This window comes from Platichthys flesus, chromosome 15 (genome assembly GCF_949316205.1).
Source record: "Platichthys flesus chromosome 15, fPlaFle2.1, whole genome shotgun sequence".
NCBI classification, from domain to species: Eukaryota; Metazoa; Chordata; class Actinopteri; order Pleuronectiformes; family Pleuronectidae; genus Platichthys; species Platichthys flesus.
In genome coordinates, this window is record NC_084959.1 from 15,591,835 (window position 1) to 15,605,596 (window position 13,762).

General features: G+C 39.6%; 1 protein-coding gene across 1 annotated transcript; it reads left to right on the top strand.

Annotated features, from left to right (window-relative positions):
• The first annotated feature begins 543 nt into the window (after positions 1–543).
• zc3h12b (zinc finger CCCH-type containing 12B) lies at positions 544–13,449 on the top strand. Its single transcript, XM_062405574.1, has 6 exons — positions 544–608; positions 4,400–5,179; positions 5,380–5,519; positions 5,805–6,039; positions 6,207–6,313; positions 6,418–13,449. Exons 2-6 carry the CDS (start codon positions 4,551–4,553, stop codon positions 7,842–7,844), a joined length of 2,538 nt encoding a protein of 845 aa, XP_062261558.1. The 5' UTR covers positions 544–608; positions 4,400–4,550; the 3' UTR covers positions 7,845–13,449.
• The last annotated feature ends 313 nt before the right edge of the window (positions 13,450–13,762 follow it).

A 13,762-nucleotide genomic window follows, 5' to 3' on the forward strand; every position in this document is an offset into this window, starting at 1 on the left:
TTGAATTCAATCATACAAAACATTTTTATTAGACTCCAAGCTTTTAACTTCAGCATTCAATGCCTCTTTTCATTTTTGGAACATGGGTCTTGGCAAAGCTCCTGAGGCCCCACAACCAACATGAATAGATCAGTGATGAAAATAAACAATTTACATGATTGATATATTCTGCTTGCAGACTTGTTTATGGGAATTATACGTTGGAGTCTAGTTATTAAAGTAGGTTGAGTTATTGTGGGCTCAAATAAATTACAATTAATTTCCCAATTTAAATCCATAATTAAATCACTTCTATCTGTTCTCCCATTGGGATATAATGATGAGTCTGTCTTTGCTTATTTGCTAATAATCAGTGCAATCACAGACAGGTTTAATGACACTTCTCAAATTACTGTTACAGTCCACAACCCCTCAGCATCAATAAATCCCCGCGTTAATAAAACATCAGAGTACGTGGAGGCTCCAAAGGATGAAGTGTTCTGACCCCGGGTTGTTTCCTCTCGGTTTACTTGTTTCCCCTCGCGTTATCTGGCAACCCGGAGCAAACTGCGACAGCGCCAATGGCAGCAAAACACAAGCGCTGAGGCGAAGAGGATGACAGCAACAAGGTGAGCTGAGCTCCGTGCGAACTGAACGACGCCGCTGATTTACGTGCAGGTCATTGTGGAGAGTCGTGTCGCTCCGCTGCGCTTCCACCTCGCTCACCAACACGCAACCGTCGTCAACTTTTATCTCAACTTCACAGGGTTATTCTGGCAAAGAAGATGTTAGCACGCGTTTAGCCACTAAAGCTAACCATCGTTAGCATCGGAGCCTGTAGAGCCGCTGCCATCACCACTGAGCGTTAGCTTACTTAGCTGCCGAGGCTGAGGTTTCCGTTAACTTAACCCAGCAGGGTTGCCTGTCAAGCCGGGTGTTTCGCGTTGGCTCGCAGCAACAGTTGCCACTATGATAACCACTGTCCAGCCGTGTGCTAACAACAAGAAGTGTTTGTGCAGTTTCAGTGTTGACTCTCCAGCTAACTGGTGTGTAACGTTAGATTAGCCGGTTAGCGGGTGCTAACCGTTATTCGGGGCCTAAGGGCATTAAATCAGTCGACTCTAATCAATTTCAACCACAATGCTGACGTCGTGTGCCCCATTTAATTGTTATTGCGTTATTCCACACAGAGGATTGTAAGTACGAAATCTCTTTTTCAACCTTCCTCCATTTCATCCCTCTCAACTCAGGATGATGCTGCTAATGATACCCAGCTCTCCACTTTGATTTGGATCGACGTGCACTGCTCATGAATGTAATACCAAACATCCGTTCAGGAGGCTTTCCCTATGGTCACTGTCATTTTAATCAAAATCTCTGTCTTTAATTGGTTGTAGTTTGCTGTTCGGGGAAGTAAAATCATTTGCACTTTTAGTGTGAATGTTTCCCACTCATTAGAACACAACCAGCTGGATTAAATACATTTAAAGCTTAAAAAGCCCTACATTTATTATTAGAAAAACTCTCATCAATAAAGCAAAGTTGATCAGAACTTTATGACCTATGATACAAAGATGGGTTAGGGTTACTTCAGGCATACAGATAAGTAATGATCCTGGTTTTTAATTTCAAACGGGGGATTTGTTTTTGAACCTAAAGAGATAGTTACACATCAACACTCTCAAATAACACTTGATAAATGTGAGTGAAAACTTGACGTTGCTGTATCCATGGCAAGTGATGAGTGACAGCCAACAGCTCAGATATAAACTGCAAATCACACAGAAAATGTATACTTCTGTTCATGTTGAGCAACAGGTTATATAATTGGCTTTTTATCACTGAGACGGATAATTTTTCCACCGTTTCAACACTTATCACTGAGACATCTGTCTTCTGGCGTCATACGTGGGATTTTTCTGTGTGTGTGTGTGTGTGCTCATCTTTTCATGTGTAAGAGGAGCAGTTAACATATTCTCCATTGTAAAAGGAGATATGTCACTCCTCCAATGATTATAAAGTGAGATTGCAGTACTCTCATCGGATCAATGCTCCAAATGACATTACGTCACATTGTTTTTCTTTGTTCCATATAACGAATGACCATTTACTGTGTCCTTCCCTTGGTTATCAGATAATTTAGGATCTATATGTCCTTGGTTGTTCATAGCCCAGTGATCAGGTGTTGAAGTGATTGAAGGATGCAGAAAGTATATGTTAATGATAAGTTTATCATCCTAGCCATAATGACTTCCCTCTGTGTAACGTGTTGGAGGTACTGATGTCACAGCAACAATCACATGGACTTCTGTATAACTGCTTGGTCATTTTCAAGATAACAAGAGGATTTTACGATATCTAAGGACCCAAGCAATACATGCAATGAGAGCTGACCATATTCCTGTTCCATACTGCATGTAATGTATGGTCAGCAATGGAGAAGATGGCTTCAGGGACCCGCTTCACTTGTTGCTATGAAACAGGACTACATGAGTCTTTGCATACGTGCAGAGATAGTCTGGAGGCCTTGCTGGGTCTAAGCCTATGAATCCGGAGGTGGAAGGGAAATGACTGGAAGAGCTCTGCTTCCTTTACCATGTACGGATTGTGGTCATGAAATGTGGTAGATGACAGTGGGCTGTGTGACATTTTGTCACATCAAAAATTATCCCCAACATCCTTTCAGGTATTTGAATCCTTATTTTGCTCTCATCGTAATCATACTAATTGTTCTGTAGTCTGACACAATGTCCCCCTGCTGCTGTATATTTTGATTGCCATAAATTGACCCTCAAAATATCTGTCATGCTTTATGTCAGTGGCTGTTGAGGTTTGTTGAGAGTATTTGGTGTTTCTTTGCATGAACAATACATGTAGAAATCCAGTTTGAGTGTTTTTTTGAGCTATGATCAGAACTGATAGACGTCTACGTAATATAATGTTTTATTGGAAAATTTGCTGCCTCAGGAGTTTGAGTGTAGAGTTGTAATGTAGCCGTAAGTGTTCTGCATTTACTGGCTGCCTGAAGAGAGATGATGAGCTGTGTTTGTGTTAGTCGTGACTGGTAAAAAGGAGTTAGCTGATGACAAGGCTGTGTTGCTAAGCAACGCACATCATGGGCTGCGCCTCTTGAAGCTCGATGCAGGCTGTATTCTACACTCTGCAAGACTGGGGGGAAGTACTGTCGCATTTCGTGAATGCACCTGTTAATACAAATTCTGGTTATTTAAAAAAAAAGCAGACTTGTAGCTATTAACAGTGTTGCATGGTTTATGCTGCCCCCAACCCACTCTGTTAAAATTGAGACTGAGTATCAGGTGGCCTTATGTGATACATGGGGATACACAGGGATACACTGTTCAGCCCACACTTACTGTGTCTGGATGGCTTAGAAGTTTCTTGTGAGGCAATACAGCTTTTTGCCTCATATAGGCAAGGGTTGTCTTGCAGTACCTGAAATTAACACATTTTGTGCAGGAAGACATTCATTTTGTGAATAATAAACCTGAGAGACAGGCATGTCATTGGAAACTGTTGCATCTGAATTTTCGATGTAACACCTGTAGAAGAGATAAATCACACTGTTTTTTAAATGTGTCTATTGTGAATAAATGCAATAGTATATGTAATATTCACAACACAAAACAGAAAAATAAGAACCTATGCAATTTATGGAGTGGAGGAAATGTTTTAATGTTGTGAACTTTCACATTTCTATTTCCTGCCTTCTGGGTAGCTTTCTCCATACACAATATCCAGGGGAAACGAATTACCAGTTTAGTTACACCTGAAGTACATAATTGGTTTTAAAACAACAAGGATCAATAGGTTGGTTGCTATGAGTCAGATTAGGAGGGACAGTCTTTAGCTTGCAGGCTTTGCAGGCGTCGCAAAACTGCATACCAAACATCGAATCAAATTCGTCAAGGTGTTTGAGAATCACAAAAACTAATACACAGTCAGAACGAGAGAATGTGCATATGTTTTAAATCAGATAAGCCCATTTCCTGCACCGTTGTTAAAAATGAATTTGTATTAATTTAGGCCGGTGACTTTTTATGTTCCATCTTTCTGAATGAAATTGATTCTTACCCCAGAGAACAGTGTTTCCCATGGATGGAGAATAATTTGATCTACCACAATTAAGATAGGGAGTTGAGAGAGCTGAGGATTTGTTGGCACATTTAAAGATGAAATAATTCTCAAGCCAATGAACAATTGCACAGGAATGTATCATTGAGGCACTAATATCTGCCATGAAGATGTTATTAATGCAACAATTTAATTAGTACAATTTCTTTTAGATGGGTCAACAAAATGAATGTATTGGAACAGAGGCTAAGAGCTTCTTTCAAAATAGGTTTGGACTGTAAGTAAATGCCTAACTGATACTTCCCATTGTGTTTTTGCTCTCTTTCAGGTCCACATAGTTTGATTAAGCCTGCTTACGAGTGTGTGTTGCTTTCCACAAACAGCCTGTAGTGCAACAGTCCAGCACTGAGTATGATTCCATGGTTGCAGTGGAGGTGAGGAAGCATGGGGTGGAAATCTGAGGTGTCAAGACAAACGTGATGACAGCATGGTCCATGTTGGAGAAACTCAAAATGGAAAAACGCCCATGCAGGGAGGAGAATATTGACTCAAGCGAGGCTCAGCATGCCACTGATGAGTCTGAGGATGGAAGCAGCTCGGAGAGTGAGTCGGAAGAGCGGCAGCGTCAGAGGGTTCAAGTGAACAACAGCAGCTGCAAAAAGCGTGAGCCTTTGGCTGTCGCAAAACCCCATCGACAGCTATGCCGATCTCCATGCCTCGACCGACCCAGTTTTTCCCAGTGTAGCACGGTACAAGATCGTGAGGATGAGACCAGCACGAGATCTGGGATTAAGGCCGCCAGCAACAGGGAATACCAGACGAAGATGGAATTTGCTCTGAAGTTGGGATATTCAGGAGAGCAGGTGGAGACTGTGCTCAACAAGTTGGGGGCTGCAGCTTTAATTAACGATGTTCTTGCTGAGTTAGTAAGGCTTGGAAACAAAGTGGAGCCTGAGATTCAACTTTGCAGCAGTACAGCCACACTGACATCACGGTCCCCAGGTGTTAAAGAGGTCGCTAGTCCAGAAGTGTCAGTGGAAGAGGAATCAGTGGATATCATCGATAACCTCAGGCCCATCGTCGTTGATGGCTCTAATGTGGCAATGAGGTAAGACACTACCAAACATACACTACTTATTAATTGGTCTGTGATTCGTACAGAGTGGTCTAATGTTGGAAACTCAAAATGGAAAAACACCCATGCAGGGAGGAGAATATTTTCCACTTATGAAAAAGAAACATTTTCCACTTATGAAAACCCATTTTAATGAGATTTAAATAGTCCTAACATATTGTTTTGACTTCTAGCCATGGCAACAAAGAGGTATTCTCTTGTCGTGGTATCCAACTTGCTGTTGAGTGGTTTCGGGAGAAAGGGCACAAAGACATCACTGTGTTTGTTCCAGCCTGGAGAAAGGAACAGTCAAGGCCCGACGCCCTCATCACAGGTAGTAAAGCTGTTTGTAGGTCATAGTGCTGAATTGTAGTTGATATATGTAAACATATTTATGTTTATGTTTTTGCATTCGGCCTACATGTTAAAAGACTAATATTGAAGCATGAATTTGTGATGTGGTTATGGTTAGTAAGGAGTTTGTGCTGGTAAACTCCCTACTCTGTATTGATAAAACATTATTAATTGTTTTATTGCCATCCATAATACATTGTTATATATAGTAGGTTAAATTCTGCTAGTGAAATGTGGGTCAACTTATATAAAATGTGTCTTTCAGATCAAGAAATATTACGCAAGCTGGAGAAAGAGAAGGTCTTGGTTTTTACTCCATCTCGGAGAGTTCAAGGCAGAAGGGTGGTGTGCTATGATGATCGCTTCATAGTGAAGCTGGCTTATGATTCTGATGGAATTATTGTGTCGAATGACAACTACAGAGACTTGCAAAATGAGAAGCCCGAGTGGAAGAAGTACATAGAAGAGCGTCTCCTAATGTACTCGTTTGTCAACGACAAGTAAGAAACTATGATGCTGTCTATTATTATTGAAAACATCTTAAGAGATGTAATATTTTGCATAATCTACTTATCGATCGTATTATGAAAATTGCTCCTTACTGACCAAATAAACGGGATACTAGAGTAATAAAGTTGACATTTAAATACATACTTTCTTTTAACAGGTTTATGCCGCCTGATGATCCACTGGGAAGACATGGCCCAAGCCTCGAAAATTTCCTCCGCAAGCGTCCCGTTGTTCCAGAGCACAAAAAACAACCCTGTCCCTATGGTAAGTTCCAAACGTCTTCTCAAAGCAATGTCTGCTTAATGTTGCATTTTTGGCAGTTTAATTTGAATGTTTCATTGACTTTATCATCTCTTTCTTTGACCAAGGAAAAAAGTGCACATATGGACATAAGTGCAAGTACTATCATCCAGAGCGCGTCAACCAGCCACAGCGGTCAGTTGCTGACGAACTACGGGCCTTTGCCAAATTGTCTGCAGTGAAGACGATGAGTGAGGGGGCTTTGGCTAAATGTGGTACTGGTCCGGCAGCTGCAAAGGGGGACAGCCACACTGAGGCCAAACGTGTGGCCCCTAAACGTCAGTCTGACCCCAGTATCCGTCCAGTGGCCTGTGAACCTCTAGAGGCACTGTCCGTCATTAGAAAGTCTGAGACAAATTCAGTGCCTTCCCTTGTGTCTGCCCTCAGTGTGCCCACCATGCAGCCTGCCAAGAGCCATGCAGCCGGGGCCTTGAACACAAGATCAGCCAGCAGCCCAGTGCCGGGTTCTTTGCAGTTCTCACGCAGTTCTCTGGAGCACATGTCTAGTGTACAGTACCCTCCTATTTTAGTTACTAATAGCCATGGCGCCTCTGTAACATACGGTGATCAGTTCCCCAAGTATGACTCAGTTAGCGACCATGGATATTATTCACTGCACAGTGATTTCTCAAACATGAGCATGAGCAGCATGCACAATGTTGACAGTTTCTGTAGCATGGAGCACGAGCATGGTGTATATCAGAGAAATCCAAGCCACTGCCCCGAATCCTGCCTCAGCCATTCAAACAGCGACTCATTCTCCTCCTACGGGGACCTGTACCCAAGCTCTGTGGACAGTAGCTTAGAGGAGAGCATGAAGGTGCAGCAGCAGTCTCCTGCACAGAGTCGCATGCATTCGTTCTCCCATGGGTTTCGCCATGAGGCGCTGACCAGGGTGCAGAGTTACGGACCAGAGGAACCTAAGCAGGGCCCCCGTAAGCAGCCTGGATCTCATCTAGCGCCACATCTCCAGCATGCTGCAGTCGGCGCCAGGTCCAGCTGCCCTGGAGACTATCCCCTCACTCAGAATGTCCTACCACCTCTGTCCTCACAGCCAACACGGTCTCTCGGTATGACTCGTATGGATAGTATATCAGATTCAAGGCTGTACGATAGTAACCCAATGAGACAGCGGCGACCTCCACTGTGTCGTGAGCAGCATGCAAGCTGGGACCCTCTGCCTTGTAGTAATGAGTCTTATGGATATCATTCATATCCACTGAGTAACAGCCTGATGCCGTGTTGCGAGCGGGTGATGGTCCGCAGCATGCCAGACAAAATGGAACAAATCTGGAACTCGCCATGGGACACCCCATCTGCAGCTGAACACCATGATCGGTATGTGATCCCAGACCACCAGTATCAAACATATCGGAACCTTTGTAACATCTTTCCCGCTTACGTAGTTCACACAGTAATGGAGAAGAACCCTCATTTGACAGACCCACAACAACTTGCTGCTGTTATCGTTACAAAACTGAGGTCATGCCACTGAGCAGTTCACCACATGAAACACTCAAAAGTGCTGTGATGAGGGAAAGGAATTTTAATAGCGAAGATAGGCACTTGTTCAAGGTTGCTCCATGTGCAACATATCCCCTCAGGAGATTAGTAAAGTTTTTTAATGTCTGATGGGAAATCTGGTGATCACATTTCACATCACTAAGATGACAGGTGTAATAAGCATAGAGGAAGATTGTCTGATAAATATAAGTTGAATTTTGAGATTTGTTTCATAAACGAAGTTGATCGAGAGATCTACCTTATTAGAAATAATGTTCATAACACATTCATACAACCTGAGCAGGAGCTGTATAGTAGCTTCCCACCATGTTCATGATTAACTTAAGCTTCAGTCATTATTGTCTGCTAACATTTAACAGGACTGTTAAATGTCCTTCAGATCAATTGATCTTCAGTTGATTACATTGTAAATAAAATTGTGTGGAGCCCCCAAAGTGTTTAATATTTAATAACTAATTTCATGAATAAATAAATAGTGTAAGAAACAGTACTAATGTAGCTAGCTAGTGTAATACTGAAGTTTGTCCTTTTGTGAGTTAGTGTGAACTAAGTTGATCAGCAAACAGCTTTGCTACATGGCAGCACAGTCCAGATGGGAAGTAATAACTCAGCATTGTCTCCCATATTTGCCTTATTAAATCTGACATGGAAAGTACATTGACATTTGTACACCATGTACTTTTTTGAAGATCTTGTTCAGGCCCTGTGAATGTGTTATGAAAGGAATCTAAAGTGTTTCTGGTGCAGTGGAACTATAAATAACATAGCTTAGGTCTGCCTCTGCTGTAAATAACTCTTTTCTTTTTGTGTGTTTATTTTGAAGAGAAGTAAAGAGGAGGTGGGCACATAACCTCACAGCATGACCTATGACATTTAATGGCCTTATATCTGAATGACCTCACGCTTTAGTCATTGTCTGATTGGTTTCGATGGAAATAGAAGTCGTTGAAGCCTCCTATACTTTCAAATGTAAAAGCACTATCTCAGTATCTAAAGAGATATATTTTCTCAGCCTCACGTAACAAAGCTACTATTTTGGTAGATTTTGACAGTGCACAAAAACGAGCCAAAAAAGAGATTTGACTTGTATACATGTGCACATATTTATGTACATAGAATCACACAAAAGCCATTGTCTCAACGTCATTTATAAGCTGCTAAATAATGCCAAAAAAAGAATTTATATAGCATTAGCGTTCTACATAACTTAACATTTTGGGTAACAGGATAGACTGGAATATAGTATAAACTAACATCTGTGCTTGGATCATTTCCTATAGTGTATAGTAAAGCTTTTTATTGGATGCCACATCCAGGATTTTTCTATTTATATATTTGTCCAATATTCTGTGCTGGTTCATTTCAATGTGAAAATATTCTCTTTATCTCAGTTGCTCTAAGTGACTCCTTCAAGTTGTCAGTTCTGAAGTTAGTTTTTAGAAACGGGTTAACTTTTCAAATAGTAATTTTACATGCACTTAAGTGGTTTGATGATTTCCAGCCTTTGTCTCTTTCTGACATGAAAAATGAGAAACCTGGTTATTATATCAGTTTAAGACATAAAGAGAAACATCGCTATAGATTTGATTTTGTTTTAGTTTGTGCTTGACAGAGATCCAGGCTGTGGAACTTGTCATAACTCTGGCAGTAATGAAAGGAAAATTGTAATCGTTACTTGTTCAGAATAATTCCATCTAAAGTCCGGTTTATGCTTTTGACAGGCACTCAACAAAACAACATGCTGTCCTATGACATATTCTATTATATAACATATTAAATACGCTTGACAGTTTGACAGTGTGGAGGAGAGAGGGGGCAAATCAGCTTTCTGATAAAACTGCATGTTGTTGTCGGATTTGAAAGAAATACATTTGCAGTGCATCTGATCGAATGCCCAATATCATGCCTTAACCTGATTCAACCTGTTTCTCATGTGCATGTCTAAAACGTATGAAATACACAGGGCTGTGATGAGACCTAAGGACAATTTTCTTTATAGAGAAGGAAGCAGTGTTTACATCACGGTTTAAATGTTTGCACAAGTAATTCTAAAAAAACAGACTGAAAATGTACCTGATATTACTTTTATCTGATAAAATGATAAAAAGCGGTTGGGCCTTGGAATGAGTTAAATTATTAGATTCATTTTGTGATATCATTAAGAGTATGATAAGGTTTCATAACTGTACAAAAAAAATGAAGTGAATGCTAGAAAAAATGTCGGTGATGACATTTATTGTATCTTATTTTGTTTGGGGAAGGGGGGGGGGGGGGTGGCTGAGAAACCAGGCATACAGTATGCATCATACATGCTACCAGTCTCCAGGGAAAGGATCGTGGAAGGGTCGGGATGTGCCTTGCAGCACATTGCTCTCAGGATGCTTTCAGTTTTCTAACTATCAGTCTTTTTCTGCCAAAAACCAGTGGTGATAGGCAAGAGTCTCCTCTGGGTGAGTGAAGATCTATTTTGTGAAAATCCTACATGTAACATGTAGTACCTTTTAAAAAATATAAACAGTTTTGTACAGTTTTACGTGGAGATGGTGTTGCAAACTTTGTACTTTTTTGTGTTTATGCTTGTTATGCACCATGAGAACTAGAAATCTGGGCTAATAGGTCGGCTTTACATGATGGAGCTTTGGTCAGATGAAGTGACGTTTGTCCATAAGCGTGCAAGAAACATTCAGCCCTACAACTGCAGAGAAGTTGTAACGAGTAAAGACGACCCTAATAGCAAGAGAATGCCTGGGATGGCATTTAAAGGGAAATGCCACTTAATTTCAGGATTCAGGTATGGTACATCTAGTACTTCATGCATGACTCGGCATTACAAATTTACAGTATCGCATGGGGTACCCTTGTCTTAAAGACTCCATTGTGAGTTGTATAAAAATGACAAGGGGACAGTTTATTTTTTGGTGTTTTGATTATCGTAAGAAATATTTAAAAACACAGGAAAGTGATGCAGATTTCAAAAAAACGGAAAGTTTGGCACCCAACTTTGTTTTGATGACGTCACAGACCTGTCAATTTATTATGTGATTTTGGAAAGTGTTTGTGATTACCAAAAAAAAAATAGTTTGAGAATTTTTAAACTGAGTGGTATTACTCTTTAACAGGGCTAATTGTGTGAGCCTGACTTTTTTTCTGATTGGTGGTGCTTCAAAAATATATATTTCTTTACAATGTTTAGTTACTACCTTGGTATATTAGCTGATATAAAGAAAAAAATTTGAATGTGTTTTTGCCCAAATGAATTTTGGGCTTTGCTGACTTTGGTTTTTCATGAAAAAGACAGGGCCACTTGGGGCCGGCTGTCTTTTCATGAGAAGGTGAAACAAACTGCCTAAATGTTTCTTCATGTGAAACAATCAGATTGCAAGGCTGCTGTCAAGGTTGTTCCTGGCATTTGGCTCAAAGTTTGCGGGCCGTCCTTTCCTTGAGATCGTTGAATTGTCATAGATTACAAAAAGAAATGAGCTAAAATAATTAGGTAATCTGCCACTGGTTGAAATGGTTATCTGGTGGTAGTGAACTCCTTGTTTAACCTGAACACTGGAAGAGTCAGTCGCCCAGATGATCTTAGAGCACATTTACTTTATATGTGTTAAGGAATTTGGAATTATAATGAAGGTCACAAGAAACAAAAACGTAAAAAAATTTAATAACAAGGCTTCAAATTAAATTTGGCTGGATATTGTTATTTTTTTGTAACAATTTTTTAATAACAGTATTGATGTTAACTGTTCTAAATTTTCAAAGACTACATTTTCAAAATTTCATCCAGATAAAGAAAATGTAGGACTTAAATTGTTTCTGATATTTCATATATTTAAATGTCCCTGTACCTCAGACTACTTCCAGAAAGTATCTGTTTTCACTGGGCGATTGACCTATTTTAATCTAAAAGTAAATCCTTTACTATCACAACTTAAGTCTCAACAAAAACGATCCAGTATGTTACTGCTTTACACTTACAGGCCAGAATGGTAACTCCCTGTCCCCACCCTCCCTTTGAAAGTTCCGCAAACAACTAAGCCACAAATGTCCAGAATTGACTTTTGCTTGTTGATACAAATTGTATCTATACCTTGAATGTAAAAAAATATGAAATGTATAATATGAAAATAGTTTTATTTAAATAAAGGGGAAAACAATCAATGCCATAATGTTTGTGACACTGTGTGTCACTGGGAGTAGCCCATTGGTATTTACTAACTCTTACCGGGTACAGTAATTAATATACAGGGACATTTACCTGCTACCTACCAATGCACAGATACCCTGTGTGCAGCAGTAAGCATAATGTCCTCTCTGTACATAGTCACACAAGTGTGTGTATATACATATACTGTATATATATAGAAAGCAAGATGTAAATGTAACAGTTACTTCAGTTGTTCAGATACCTAAATAATTTCTGTGTTGTACCCTGTGCACCTTGGACAAGTGCATCTAGTTCCTCTTAGCTGACGTATCTGCTTTATGCTATTTTAATCAGAATTTCAATATTTTTGAATATATTTTGCCTATAATTAACACGCCAAAGTTTTTCTTGGGTGGCTTTGTCAAATGTAAATTTTTACATTTCAACTCACGGGTTGTCATGCAATGACTTATATATTACGAAGGTCAGAAATATTTATTTTCGATGTACTATAAACTAAGAGTAAATTAACACCAAACACAAATCTGTGTCTAGTCTGACATTTGAAAAACGGTTAAAAGAAAAAGAAACAGTTCAATCTGTTAATGACGGATTGTTATGTGCCAAATGACGTCACCAGCATGAAGCAGATGAGTGTATCACAGGCAGCCTGATGCTGGCTGTTAAATTCAGTGTCAGTTTCTACTCAGATTTATGTTTCATGTTCAATGTTCTTTCAAGATACTGATGCTTTTCAGACCTAAATTCATTGAAGTGTTTGGCAGTTGATTTAATGACTAACCCTGTATGTTGGCAGAGCAAAGCTGTGTTGAAATGTGATTAATATTGAGTTATTCACCAATTGTAAGTTAACGATTTTTGGTGTCTGAGGCCATTTAGCATTTGACCACTGCTATTTCCAACACTGATAACATTACTTTGGGAAGAGAATCGGTTGTTAATGGCTAAGATCAAGACCAAAGGGATAATTGGAACAAACACAAACAGGTAATTTAGTGTATAACAGTATAGTTCACAAATTGAATAGTTGGTGCAGGAAAATGCTTTGACAGAGGCGCACACATTTTAACACTGACTGTACATATAAACAGTGTAATACTCAGGTTACAGACATTTTAAATCACTTGGTTGTTTTCTAGTTCTGAGAAAGGGATGGGTTACCTTGCTGAAGTTGTGTTGGTCTCCTACAGACTGTGTGTGTCTGCGATGTGAAAAGGGAAATATAAAAAGCAAGTTTTTTTTGTGTTGTGATGATCTGCAGTATTGTAATCCACATTAACTGGAGGAAATTGCTTTTATAGACCAAAATATAAGGATAGATTATTTGGGTCTGTGGGCTCAAATAAAATGTAAGTCTTAATGACAAAATGTGTTTCTCCCAATAAATAAATAAAAGCTGTTCAAGCTGTGTTTTATACATTGTTTTTATTTCTAGGGACACAAGATACCAGATGTAACAGAAACACAACCTAAGATGTGTGGGGCAAGTTCAGTTTTCCATGTTACCAAAGAAGAGCATCACACCTTGAAAATAGTTTTGTGTCTGGTCTGAAGAAATGTGAGAAAATATCTTGTAATATGCGTAGTTATTATTCTTCAGTTACTGGGAATCAAACCTATTCAATAACTATAACACATCTTAAATTCTGTATTTAAGTCAGTTAAACAGTAACATGCCTTCCCCATGATAGTTGACATGGTTGTTTATTGAATAGTGTCCA